Source organism: Ornithodoros turicata, chromosome 1 (genome assembly GCF_037126465.1).
Source record: "Ornithodoros turicata isolate Travis chromosome 1, ASM3712646v1, whole genome shotgun sequence".
In the NCBI taxonomy this organism is placed as follows: domain Eukaryota; kingdom Metazoa; phylum Arthropoda; class Arachnida; order Ixodida; family Argasidae; genus Ornithodoros; species Ornithodoros turicata.
The window spans coordinates 13,236,370-13,249,859 of NC_088201.1; the positions used below are offsets into that span (position 1 = coordinate 13,236,370).

The following is a 13,490-nucleotide window of genomic DNA, read 5'->3' on the forward strand; positions in this document are numbered from 1 at the left end:
AGGATGAGGTGTCCATCTCCCAACAATTTGTCCCTATTATACCCTGAATCCTAACTATTAATAGAGCTTTCTGGCAATCTGCGTGGTTTTACTGGTTTTGTTTTACCACGAGTTCAGTAACGCACAGTGAGCAGCCCGTGTTCGTGCGGCCACTGCGTGCAGACGTGCATGCAGCCGTGCAGCCAAACAACAACGCAGCAGCCACTGGCAGCGGTAGCGCTCCTAACGGTTTTACTGATTTTACTACTTTACGTCCCCGATGCGGTTGCTTGTTTTGTTTACAACCACAAGACTGACACACAAGAAGTCATAAAAAGGATAATAAGCATTTGCTGCTTTTGATACTAACAAAAAAGAAAAAAAATCACGTGCTTCGCAACACGTCACCCACAATTCCGCGGGGGCCATTGCATTGGTCTTGAAATTTACCCATAACACCCTGCGTTCGATCTTTGTTCTGACGTCATTTTGTCAGATGATGGCGATCGGAGTGTAGCGTTGCGTTCAATCTACAATCGAACGTTCTTTCTATGCTTCTTGCAGTACTGCGGTGAGGAGTCCGTGAATTCAGCAAGACATGGCGATGTCGAGTACCAGTAGCTCTTCGAGAGCTGAGTTCGTTGTGGGAGGAAAGTATAAACTGGTTCGCAAAGTCGGAAGTGGTTCCTTTGGCGATATCTACCTTGGAATCAACATGGTGAATGGAGAGGTTAGTGTAGAATTAGGGTTAACATTAATCTCTCACCCTGCACGGTTTGACAGTTGAGTCCAGCGAACATAAGCGCACTAGAAATTGTCTAGCATGTTTCATGTAAGAACTGACAATACGTTTCTGTGCTAGCATTATGGCGTCGTCTACCTTGTCCTAATGGTGTTTGACCCAGTGATTCTGGTTGCCCATTTTTGACGGATGATCAGCGTAATACATGGTGTCTTGCAGGAAGTTGCTGTGAAGTTGGAATCTACGAAAGCAAGACACCCTCAGCTGTTGTACGAAAGCAAGCTGTACAAAATTCTGCAAGGAAATGAAGGAATTCCACACACCAAGTCAGTTTTTCGATATCATTTGTTGCTTACCAGTTCAAACGAGTCGGGAGGCTGATAGAGATCCCGTTAATTGTGGTTCAGTTTGGAAATGCGTTTTGAGCGCTTTACGTAAGAATGCTCTTGCTTGTGCCCTCGATAGACACTTTGGAACCCTGCATTGTGCTCCGTGACATGCGCGCTGATAGGCAACCACGCTTCTGCTACGTGAAACGCCTGTTTCCTGCCAGTTCTAGTTTTGAATTTATATGCTCAGTGTTGTACGTCATTGCACACTGATCATAGAATTAGTGTGAAAGGCAGGGCATTTCGTTGAACACCTGTCATGCTTTGTTATGCTGTTGCCAGGGGTTTTCAAAGTCGCTGATATCTTGACGTGCTTAATAATGTAGTCGTTTTCATTGTTCATGGTGAAATACTTTTCCTGTCGCACATGTGCCGGCTCTGTATTGAGCGGTGCGCGATACCAGTTTGCAGTAAGTTGTTGGTATAGATCGGAATTAGCTACTGTCTACATCAGAAATTAAAGTAACGTTTCCGTTTTGTCTGCTTTTTCTTCGTTTTGTTGTCGTTGTTTCTTGTTCCTTTACTTCCACATTTTGTCTATATTCCCTGGATTGTTTGGCTCCATGGGGCAGTTAGTCAAAACCTCATTGAACTAACCTCCCCAGAATACCAATAGATTCCTTGGGGTTGAATAGTACTGTCGTGGCCACTGTTGACCAATCTACCATTTCCGTGGCCTTGCTCGACTATCGGGGAAAGTTAGTTGCCTTGATGGCAACTAACTGCTCTGAGGCTGAAGCACACAGACGAACACAACACAAGCCTCAAGAATCCTAAGGATATGAACAATTGAAATATGGCAGCTGTCGAAAAACAGTATCATAGTGAGCCACAAGTGAAAATGTGTGCCACTCTAGGAATATGTGAAATTTTGGGATGGTGCATTATACACCGGACTGAGGTGTTCACCATGTTGGGGTCAGCAGATGTAGGGGAGGTGGTGTTTCCTCTACAGTCAACCCTCGATTTATGAACACCCTTCGTAAATCGAGGGATTCATAAATCGAGGTGCAATGTGCGCGGAAGAGAAATGGGCTGAAACACGACAGGAAATTCACTAATTACGTTTATTTTATAAAATATTGCGTAATTGTGCTCTGTGCCATACATTCGGTTGCATTTATCCTGTTCAGAAGAGACTATAGATGTCTGGCACTTGACTTGTCCGTATGGTGGTCCTCTAAGTACCACATCGATGACATTGCACCGTAAATGTAACGCACCATCATTTGACAACTGCACTAAGCCACCACCATCAAGCAGCTCGCATAGTATGGGTTCGCAGTCAGCACAGGGGATGCACACCTCTGTTCTCACTCTCTAATTCTTCGAGACGCTGCAGGGCTGCTTGACCTTCATTCTTTGTTCATCTTTATTGACGCGATTCCAGTACTTTCCCGTGCTTTCCCACCTCTGGACGTCCCTGTCGTTCCCTCTCATAAATTGAGGTTAGAACATGAGCGTTTTTGCAGTGCGTTCTCTGAAAATCCGTTCACAGTTCGGATATTGAGGGTTCATAAACCGAGGGAGAAAAACGTGGAAAAAGCTTGGTTCCTTGTGACACCGTTCATAAAGAGAGGGAATTCGTAAATCGAGGGTTCATAAAACGAGGGTTGACTGTATGTGAGTCCTGATCAGTGATGATGGAATGACCCAGAGCGGTGGATGTGCTGGGGAGCTTCTTGGCCGATGGCCTTGCTTCAGGACTGTGTCGATAGAACTGATGAGCCAGTGCGTGGCAGCAAGGCTACATGTCCAATAGATGTAGGCATAAAAAAAAAAAAAACTTTAAGAAGATCCATCGGTGGATCCTTTGACAATGCGTTAGCATAGGCCCTTGGTTCGTTCTTGTGCATCCTCCTTTCTCTGTTGCGGTTTTTTTTTTTTTTTGTTCCTTCATTCCTTTTTTCTCCTTTTTCTTCCTTTTTTGGCGTTTCGTGGTTCGTGTTTGCGTTCAACCGAAGGAGCTACCATTAGGCGTTTCGAAAGGGTTATGCTGACACGAATGGATGATCTTAAAGTTGTTTGAAGGCTTTCACCACCCTAAGTAACGACCCAGAAGTGTCATGTTTTGTAGGCGTGGGCCACGCTTGATCCTCGGTCAGTCGAGATGGAACCTTTTTGGGGACAGCAGAACGTACAAAGCAGAGAGCGCATATCTAAAGCAAACTGGAAGTCTTTCACATTGTCCCCTACCATGACGACCCACTCCTGAGTAAGCATAATGCAGTACAACGGTTGCCATTTGCCTGTGTGTAATCCCTGGCTGGAGGTATACAGTTATGACATTGACATCTGTGGGAAGGCGTACGGCACAGGGCTCGTTGAATGAATGTTGCTGCGAATCTCTCTGTGAAATGCTGATGCCATCCTTAGTGTAGGTGGCAACTCCGGTGGCGTTTCGGTTTCCAGGACGTTTGGCTCTAGTAATATAGTAGATGCCCTTGATAACTGTTTTCGTTCAAGGGGCTCCTGTGATGATGGTATCTTTTTTCCTGGTCTTTCCTTCTTGTGATGTCTGCGCATTGACACCGCCGTTTTTCCTCTGACACGAGCCTTCTAATTCTTACGCATTAATAACATTTAATCTCGCAATGTGTGGTGGATATCAAAAGGACCAGCATGAGCAGCTGCTCTTCCTGTTCATATACTCATTCTGTTTTTTTTTTAAATTCCGTGTTAGATGTGGATAGATGGAGAGAGGACAACAGGAAGGAGTTTGGGGACAGGGGGTCTGACTCTGTGTTCTACTGCTTTCTTTTGTTTATAGTTGCCCTGTTGTGTTAGAAACAATGCTTAAGCTGCTTACTGGAATTTGCGAGAGCTTAGGTGTGGGAACGATTCTTTTTGGTCTGGTTACCTTCAACCAGTTGAACTATACCAGGTTTTTTCTTTTGCAGTTTTTTAGCCTTTGCAGAATTTTTATAACAAAGCTATAGAGAGCAGCATAGATGTTTTTTTTTTGTTGAGTTCTACGGCCATGTGGACATCCTCTCGAAGAAAGTGTGTAACTACAAGATGGCTAATTATGTAAATTCATTAACCTTTTCAGGCATAAGCGAGATAGGAGATTGAGAGACTATCCTAGCTGCAAGCCATTTCATGTTTGACATATCCTGAAACACGCACGCACGTTAAACTATCCATCCCCAAATTTTGATATGCAAATGAGCGGGAACACACGGAGTCCAGCGCTCATTTCAAGTCAGAGGACCACGCCATTTGGAGCCATGGAGATGATCGGAGCGGCATCGGAGATGGGATGACGCTCAGCTCGCCAGATAAGCCGCTTTCCGGTCCAGATAAGCTGCTGTTGGCGAGTGTGATTCGCTCCTTGGGCTCTTTTCTTAATTTTTAAATGATAGAATCTTTCAGCGAGGATTATCTCCTGTTCTGTTATCTCGCATTTGCCTGATATTCCCCAATTAAAGAGTTAATTAATGAATTTCAGGTAATTAGTCGTCTCATAGTTACTCTTTTCCAGAGGATGTTCGCCTGGCTGTACAACTCCACTGCAAAAAACGACATCTATGCTGCACTCGTAGCTTTTTATAAAAATTCTGTAAAGGCTAAAAAAACACCCTGTAGATTGCTTCAGTATGTACTGTGATTCCTCTATAGAAATGCCAAAGCTTTGTGTTTCTGGTACAATTTAAATGGCTATATTGGCTACTTTTGAATTTGTTCACCCAAATACTTGCTGCTGGCTTACATCCACTGCACGTTTAAGGGTAGGAATATTTTTTCAGGTGGTACGGCACTGAAAAAGACTACAATGTGCTAGTCATGGATCTGCTTGGACCCAGCTTAGAGGATCTGTTCAACTTTTGCTCTCGTCGCTTTACGATGAAGACTGTACTCATGCTGTTTGATCAGGTATGTTTGTCATATGATTCAGGGAAACAAAATTTGCTACATTAGCACACGAGCCTGCCCTCTGCAGCGTACTGATACTGGTGCAAGTCCCGGCAGAACTTTACGGAAGACATGAGCAACATAGTTTTTCGTCACGACACCCTAGCTGCGGGTGGTAGCGGGCTCGTTCAGTGGGGGTGGTGGAGTTTATCCATAGCGGCACCAATGCAATCACCTTTGTGAGCTAACATGTTCATGTGGGGTAGTTGGCACAGATTAGATAAAAAAGAACACAACCAAAGACGAGGACTTGACGCTACAACTGCTTACTGACAACTGACACAGGCCTGCATCATATCAACTCCTGGGAAGGACGTCTGCGTGAGCCAACCTGCAATTGACTTATCGCCACAAGAGATTAGTTATGTGTGCGACACGTGGTGTTAGACCACCCTAAGAAGTTAAGTCGCCAGGTTTTCCTATCACCTCCCAGTGTGTTTGTGTGCGTGTTTTTCTGCCTTTTCACATTAAAATTTGTCAGCTGTCAGTAAGCAGTTGCAGCGTCAAGTCTTCGTTCCTTGTCTTTGGCTGCTTTGTGAGCACATTTCAAGCGATATCTAACCTACTGCAATGTGTCACAACCAGCGTACTCGCCCACCCCTCTGAACGAGCACGCTTCCTTTCGCCACCAGGGTGTCGTGCTGAAGAAAAAGTACACTTCTCGCATGTACAGTGAACTTTTCTCGGGACCTGTACAGCTTGAAGCTGAGTTATCTTGAACGCACCTCGTCCCCGCGCAGAGGCAGGACTGCCACCTTAGTGGTGCTTTGCGAGAACCAAAGAGAGGGAGCGTCACTCGTACTATGGGGGGGGGGAGTCCGCCATGTCATCCGCCGGGTGCGTTTTGTTTTTGAAATTTTCGTGTAAAATTTTCGTGAAAATTTCGTGTAGTTTTCTTGAAATTTTTTGCAAATCATATGGTCCAGTAGAAAGATCAAATAAAAACAAGCAAAATCTCACCCCATGCATTTTCAATGGCCTGCCTCGCCCAAACGGCACGATTTTTTCTCGTTTTTGCTTTGCATTCACATCACTGCACATAGCGGGTGCTGCCCACTACGACACACGCACGACTAGGTGGAAACTAGGTGCTCTGAGGCTGGAAGACACAAGCAGATGAACACAACACAAGGGTGCATGACTGTTTCAACGACTGTCACATTTCAGTCTTGCACATCTAGAGAGACAAAACGCTCGCGTCGAGCACGAAAAGCGACTGCCGTCATTTTAATAGCCGAATCACTCTATCAGTACTTTCGTTTTCGCTCTCTCTGTCTGATATGAGTTCAGTTTCTTCCAGAACGGCTCAATGTGCTCTCCCTTGACAGAAATGCGTCTCTCCAAATGCACCTGTAAATGCACATGCAAACTAGAAATTAGTTTTATGATATTGCCGCGTCACATAGAGCAACAATACTTTCGGAGAATACTGTGTGGATTGCAGTGACATAGGTAAATTGGGCAGGATTCTGTAGTTCGGTAGTGGTTTGGTAGTTCGGTATTGTGCATTGTTTCTTTCGTATTTCTCTAGATGATTGGACACATCGAATATGTGCACACCAAGAGCTTTATTCATCGAGACATCAAGCCCGACAACTTCCTCATGGGTATTGGTGGTCACTGCAACAAGGTAAGCATCATCTGCTGTATACAGTGCAATCTCGTTAATTTGAATTCAAATGGGCCCAAATATTTGTTTCAAGTAAGTGGAGTTCAAACTAAAGGGAGCTGCTCTGAATGAGTGGTTGATGCGTTGGCAGCATTTACTAGCTGCATTGGAGACTCATCACTGCTCGCTAGGCCTTGCTGCACCTTCCCGTTCACGTGATGTGGTTCATTCCAATATATTTATTTACAGGCAAGCAACGAAACATCAGAGTAGAAATAATAATCTAGTAGTACCGTATTAACGCGCATTTCCTGGCATGCCGGATTAAGCGAGGTCAACGACAATGCGAGCACCAAACATTTATTACAGGACATAGAATGACAAATATCGACAGCTGCTACACTCATTTAGATTTGGTCGTCACCAGAATCGCAGCTGTCGTCGTCTGTAAGGCCAGTTGGGTCTCCGTAGTCTTCGAGCGCTGCAGAGCTTGATGTCAGTGTTGCGCAGACGATGCTGCAGCACGTTGGTTTCCATGCCACCAACAAGTCCGCACTTTACAAAGGACTGTTTGATAATGAAATGCGGCCCCATGCTTCTTTTACCCAAAGTGCGACAGTAAGGTATGAAGCGGAACGGCGCTTTCCGGCCCTTGTGTATTCAACCTCGCCGTCCCGTAGCCACGCCGTCCAGAGTTCTTTCATTGCTGTCTTGAATATTCTATTCCACACAACATCAGCAGGCTGCAGCAGAGGAGTCATTCCGCCAGGAATAATGGACAAAACTGTATTATAATGTTGCTTGAAGCTTGATTTCGTCACGGTTTTCAGGTGCGACGGCGCACTGTCCATTACAAGCAATGAACGGGGCCTGAAAAAGGCACCTGGTTGGACACCCCACACTTTCTGCTTGTAACAGTTCATGAGTTCAGCCGTCATACTGCCCTTCATTGCCACAGAAACGACGACATCTTTAGGGAAATCAACTTTTGGCGCATTTTTTAGTCCCTTGAATATAATCATCGGTTTCAACTCTGTGCCATCTGCCCTGGCAGACAGGACAACGGTATACCTTAACTTCTCTTTCCCGGTGGACTTGCATATGACATGCTTGACACCCTTGAAGTCGTAGGTCTTATTGTGTGGCAAATCAAACCACATCGGCGTTTCGTCCATGTTACCGATATTCCCAAGTTCTATCTCACTGATAGCTGAATTGTGGTAGCTATAAAAGGACTGGCACAGCATATCAGCATTTTCTAGCACCTTTTGCCCCACACTGGTGACTGTCCTGTTCACTATGCTGTATCTGTGTACAAAACGCCCCAACCACCCGTTGCTGGCCTTGAAATCCGTTCCACTAGAGGTTTCCGTCAAAAGTTGCTCCGCTCGCGACTTGATGCGAGATGCTGACACAGGCATACCTTGTTTGCGCTCCTCTGCTATCCATGCGGCAAGTTCTTCCTCCATGGCAGGATACTGCGCACGTTTCTTTGCAGTCTCCTCCGTGGAAGGCACATCTGTTCTCTTTCGGATGGCGACGTCTTTCTCAGCCTTGCACGCGTTGAGCTTCTCTTGCTGCTTCATCCAGTCCTGGACGCACGGGCGAGGAATCGAGAAGAAACGTGCCGTGGCACTGATGTTTCCACGAAGTTCCGAAAGTTTTTCTAGCACTTCCAATTTGAAGGCTAATGTGTAGCTTCGCATGCGCCCGCAACCAGCACTTGTTCCTTCTTCCATGCTGCCAAATTGTGGAATGCCGCAGGGTCCTCTACTACAAAACTCCCAAAACGGGTTACAATACGGGTCAGTTAGAACTTCTCGATGACGTGGCGGGGATAGGGCGTTCTTCCCACTGACCTCCTTGTGGCTGTCATTGAACCATGCATAACCCCCGGAGCCCCAGTCTCCGGAAGCATTGTACTATTGAGTGGTATTTCCCGGCATGCCGGAAAATACGGGTTTTCCCGGCATGCTGGTCAACCTTGGTTTATTCCGGCATGCCGGGAACTGCGCGGTAATACGGTATTCATTTCCTCAGCCGCGTCTCATTCAGCATTGTTTGCGATGTTGAGTGCGACCCAATCGCGAACCCGAACAGGAATATCGCGAACCCAATTTAGAGCAAAAAATGTTATCATCCGCGTTGCTGTCAGTAAGAATGGTCTTGGTGCCCTTAAAAGGGAGGAGGCCTCTTACTTTGCTGACCACGCACACCATTACAGCGATTCCTTCCTTGTTCCGTGACATTTCTTCTCTCACAAGTATTGCCGTTTTAAATAGAGCCTGAAGTTTTAGGGGTTTACCCGATTCTTCCCCGAATTTGCACCCAGAATTGAAGGTCGCCTATTTAGGGTGAAGCCCGATTTTTATCCGGCAAACTGCCCTCGCTGGGACGTCTGTAGGAAGGCACTAACTTAATTGTTTGGCAGCAAATGCAGTTACATCACCGTTTGTACCAAGCCATTACAGTTACTTTGAGTAGCTGAGCCCGATTTCTCCCCGAATTTAGCATACTGGAAGTTTTTCCACCCGAATTCGCATGAATTTAATGCACACGTTTATTTACCCGATTTTTACCCCCCCGAATTTCGAAAGAAATATTTCCCGAAAACTTCAGGCTCTAGTTATAAATAATGGTCTTGTAAGTAATAAGTAAAATTTACACTCCATCATAAGTATACACGTCCCTGACTAACACACCAACGGCATAGTTGTGCACGTTTGTGTGTTTGAATTACTGGGCGTTTTCCCCCGTTGAAATACACGACGTTACTGGAGCACCAGTTCGAATTACTGGGATTGCACTGTATCGGGTGCTGTGCGGCGTTGCATTACATTGTCTGTTCCAACTGCAGCTGTTCCTGATTGACTTTGGGCTTGCCAAGAAATACCGTGACAATCGCAACAAGCAGCACATACCGTACCGTGAAGACAAAAATTTGACAGGCACCGCACGCTACGCCAGTATCAATGCCCACTTGGGGATTGAACAAAGGTCTGTACATTTGTAAGCACTAATCTAGGTACCTAGGAGATCCTCTGTTGCAAAATGTTGGGGGCCTCTATTTGTCGCTTCCATATTTTACCAATGTCATTAGTGACTAACTAACTTATCGCGTGAAAAAATAAAAGGATGGGACATGCTATTTGATCATTATCTTGAACAAGTCTCTCTGTATGTTCTTGAATTTCCCTAGGCCTAGAACATGCTTAAACCTCCCAAACTGATTGGGCTTCATATATTGTACGAATGCGTGGGAAAATATAAGCGCTTTATCTAAATACGGCGCCCTTGCATTGTGTGATGCACATAATCAGCTTGGATACATATCACAGGCTTTGATTAGGACATGCTTTGTCTCTCCAGCCGACGAGATGACATGGAATCAATGGGCTATGTGTTGATGTACTTCAACCGAGGGAGCCTGCCATGGCAAGGTTTGAAGGCGGCCACAAAGAAGCAGAAGTACGAGAAGATCAGCGAAAAGAAAATGTCAACCCCCGTGGAGGTACTATGCAAGGGGTTCCCAGCAGAGTTCACCATGTACCTGAACTACTGTCGCGGACTGCGTTTTGAGGAAGCACCTGACTACAAGTACCTGCGCCAGATCTTCCGCATCCTGTTCCGCACGCTGAATCATCAGTATGACTATGTCTTCGACTGGACCATGCTGAAACAGAAAGCTGCAGCCTCAGCTGCGGCCTCAGGAGTCATGGGCGGGCAGACCGTCGCGACACCAGGTAAGTATTTCGTGGATAAATTCCATGATAGGCAAGCCTGAGCGATGTGCAAGACACATAAACAAACACAAACGTTTGTGTTTGTTTACGTGTCTTGCCCATCGCTCAGGCTTGCCTATCATGGAATTTATCCACCAGCTAGCCTGCATTTACGCCATTCTGTCAAGTATTTCGTGGCTTGATAGCTTAGTTTTCCAAAAAAATGGCTCACAATGCCGCTTGGTGCCGGTTTTACTATGGTGAATGCCCAGCTGCGTAACATTTCCATTTATGTGCTAGTGGTTATTTTATGTAATTTTTGGCTCTTTTTATCTTTATCGTGCATGCAGTTGGACCCTCGAGGAGAGGAAAAATTTATATCACGAAGTTTTTGAAATGGGAACACTTAACTTTCTTGGATAATGTGGTAAAAATTTTTTTTTATAAAATTAAATTCTAAGCACTGTTGTGGATCAGCATTAGATACATGATATCTTGTGTTCTCCTCTGACAGAGAATGCAGTCTGTCGCCTGCAATGATTTTGTACCCACTGAAAGATGTTTCGGCATCTACAGAGTTTCTAGCAACTTTATAGGAAGATTATAGGAAGGAGCTTACAACACATGCCCTGTGGAAGTTACATCTTTAGGACACCATTTTTGTTTCTGGGCTGTAGGCATTATTTAAGAGTCTAGGCAAACTCCCAAACAAATCAAAATCCCCCACTGCCACCGCTAAGCTGCACACGGGAGGGACGCCGCCCCTTCCTCGTGCTTATGCTGGGTATGCATAAATAAACTTGGGCTAATGTTATCTTAAGCTAAACTATGATCTGTACTTAATCCTGCAGCATGGGCAATTTTGTAGACAGGCTTCACCTCATGCAGGGAAGCATCAGGTGAAGCCCACTTTCGGGAGCTGTCGTTCATATTCTGCGAATAGTCGGATATTCGGAAACCCGAATATTGGGTATTCGATTCGTGAATGAAATACTTCGAGTGATTGCTATTTGATTCGAATTTGAGAACTCAAATATCCGCACACCCCTAAAAATAAGGGATTCCATGAAATTCCGCGATGAATTCCGGATTCCGTGATATTTCGCGAAATCGCAGAAAACTTGGGGCGTGAGGCACAATCTGTTCCTTAAAGGAACATGGAAGGGCTTGGTGAAAATATCTCTGAAGGCTTAGAAAGTAGGCTTACAAGACCTCGACACACATTCACACAAAATGTATAAGTGCAGTATCAGTTGACTTTCCACAGGTTGCGTTCGCTTTCTTTCGGGCACATTTTTTTGCCAGCTAATAGACATGCTTGCATCTGTTGACATCATACAGAAAGCATGGAGGTTGCGCCGTGGCGGTGCATTCTTGCAGACTAATGTCTTGAAATTTGCTCACATCTCAAGAGATACACTCCTGCCAAAAGAAACATTTTGTGCTAGTTTCTGGGTACGGCTTGGGACAAAAGTTTACGGAACACTGGGGTGTCACATTTCTCCATTGGAGCGACGCCCTAACAGCAAACAGGAGCGGACACACATACTGAAAGGTGGATAAAATTGTCCGCCACCTGTTTCTTATTCAATGTCTTCCTGGAAGCCAGCAGGGGGCCACTCCGACAAACAAATATGCCAGGGCAGTGTTCCGTAAATTTTTCTGCCAAGCTGTACAAACAAAGGTACAGTGGTTGATGGTGCCTTCCATGCTCCCTTAAAGAGCAAAGTGCTGAGCTATTAAAGGGGTTGGGACACTTTCATAGATGTGGTCCGTTACATCATGGACACCTTGTACTGAACACCAAGATACTGAGGAAAAAGAGTTCTTCTACGCGTCATACTTGGCCCTCGAACACACTCCCGAGCAAAGCGCAGAGGTCACAGAGCTCAGTTGCGTCCATCCCCAATGGTAGCCGTACGTGACTTGCCGTGTTCTGCCTCACTGGCGGCGGTGAGGTCTGTGATGTCAGAGCCACGTGAGTTTTGGTATTCGTGGTGCCCGTTTCCTCCGCTTGCATTACCCTCTTCGCTGTGAAACTGCCAATGCAGGTTCACATCTGTCCCAAGAACCTTTTTACCTGGGATTACGTAGGATCACCTGTCGCGACCCTTTTAAATTTTATTCTTGTGGAACAAAAGTCTACCTAGGGTTAATGACTTACTTTTTTTGCAGGTGGCCGCTAATCGGAACTGGCACTAGGACGAAGTGCCACTGCAGTTCCCTGTGCAGTGAAACAGGGCTTGCAAGTTGGCCCACGGGTCTGTTCCAAGTGTGAAACAGCTTGTCAATGTCTTAAAGAGTTTCACCCTATCTCATGCTCTCTCTGTACATTGATAAGCTCTGCTAGATGTTCAGGATCATAAATGAAATAGAGGTTGTGTGATGTAGGTGTCTATTTTTAATGGCTGTTGTCTTTTGTGTTTGGGCCAAGTACCTCGTTTCAGTTCTCGTCAGGTTTTGTCCATTGCTTCCAAATATTCCATAATTTGTTGAAGTATGTCTCGGTTTTATAGACTTGCACTCAATTGGTACGCTTGATGCTGCTTTTACCTCTGTGCGTATTTGTTATCCTGCAAGACAGCCGCAGGTTTATTTTAAATACTGCCGAACTGCGTGCTGGCAGCTGCAGAATCCAAGCTGTCAGGTGTTGACACGTAAAGCCCTAAAATTGAACTGCTTATGTGCTGCACAAATAGTGGCACATGGCTGATATAAAGGGCTATACTCTAGTTTCTGACTGGTGGTTGTACTTAACAGCACATATGAAGGGATGTGTGTTCAGTCTTTACTAGATGTCATAAGGCGTTACTCTTGCTCCGAAAGCACTCTACAAAGCTTAACATCTCTGGCTTCATTGGCAAATTCATATGTCTCTTTATCTGTAAACTATCTTCATTTCACCGTCTGGACTCTTGTTGTGCATGCCTTGCCCCGAGGTAAAGAAATACAGTAGGAGAGGTAATTGTCATGGCGTGGGTAAGTGGGTAGTACACTTCATAACTTAGCCGGAAGTAATGCATTGACTGTGTACCATCTTTGAATCATGTTACATTTGCTTGAAAAACAAGAATTAACATCAGTTAAGTCGCTATGTACCAATAATTTTGTACCATAAGTAATAAAGCTTTGCC

The 13,490-nt window shown here is 45.3% G+C and overlaps 1 protein-coding gene across 1 annotated transcript; it reads left to right on the top strand.

Moving 5' to 3' along the window:
• The first annotated feature begins 431 nt into the window (after positions 1-431).
• Positions 432-12,737, top strand: LOC135377513 (casein kinase I). Its single transcript, XM_064609984.1, has 7 exons — positions 432-709; positions 941-1,047; positions 4,860-4,986; positions 6,557-6,655; positions 9,492-9,631; positions 10,004-10,377; positions 12,532-12,737. Exons 1-7 carry the CDS (start codon positions 578-580, stop codon positions 12,540-12,542), a joined length of 990 nt encoding a protein of 329 aa, XP_064466054.1. The 5' UTR covers positions 432-577; the 3' UTR covers positions 12,543-12,737.
• Positions 12,738-13,490: the final 753 nt, after the last annotated feature.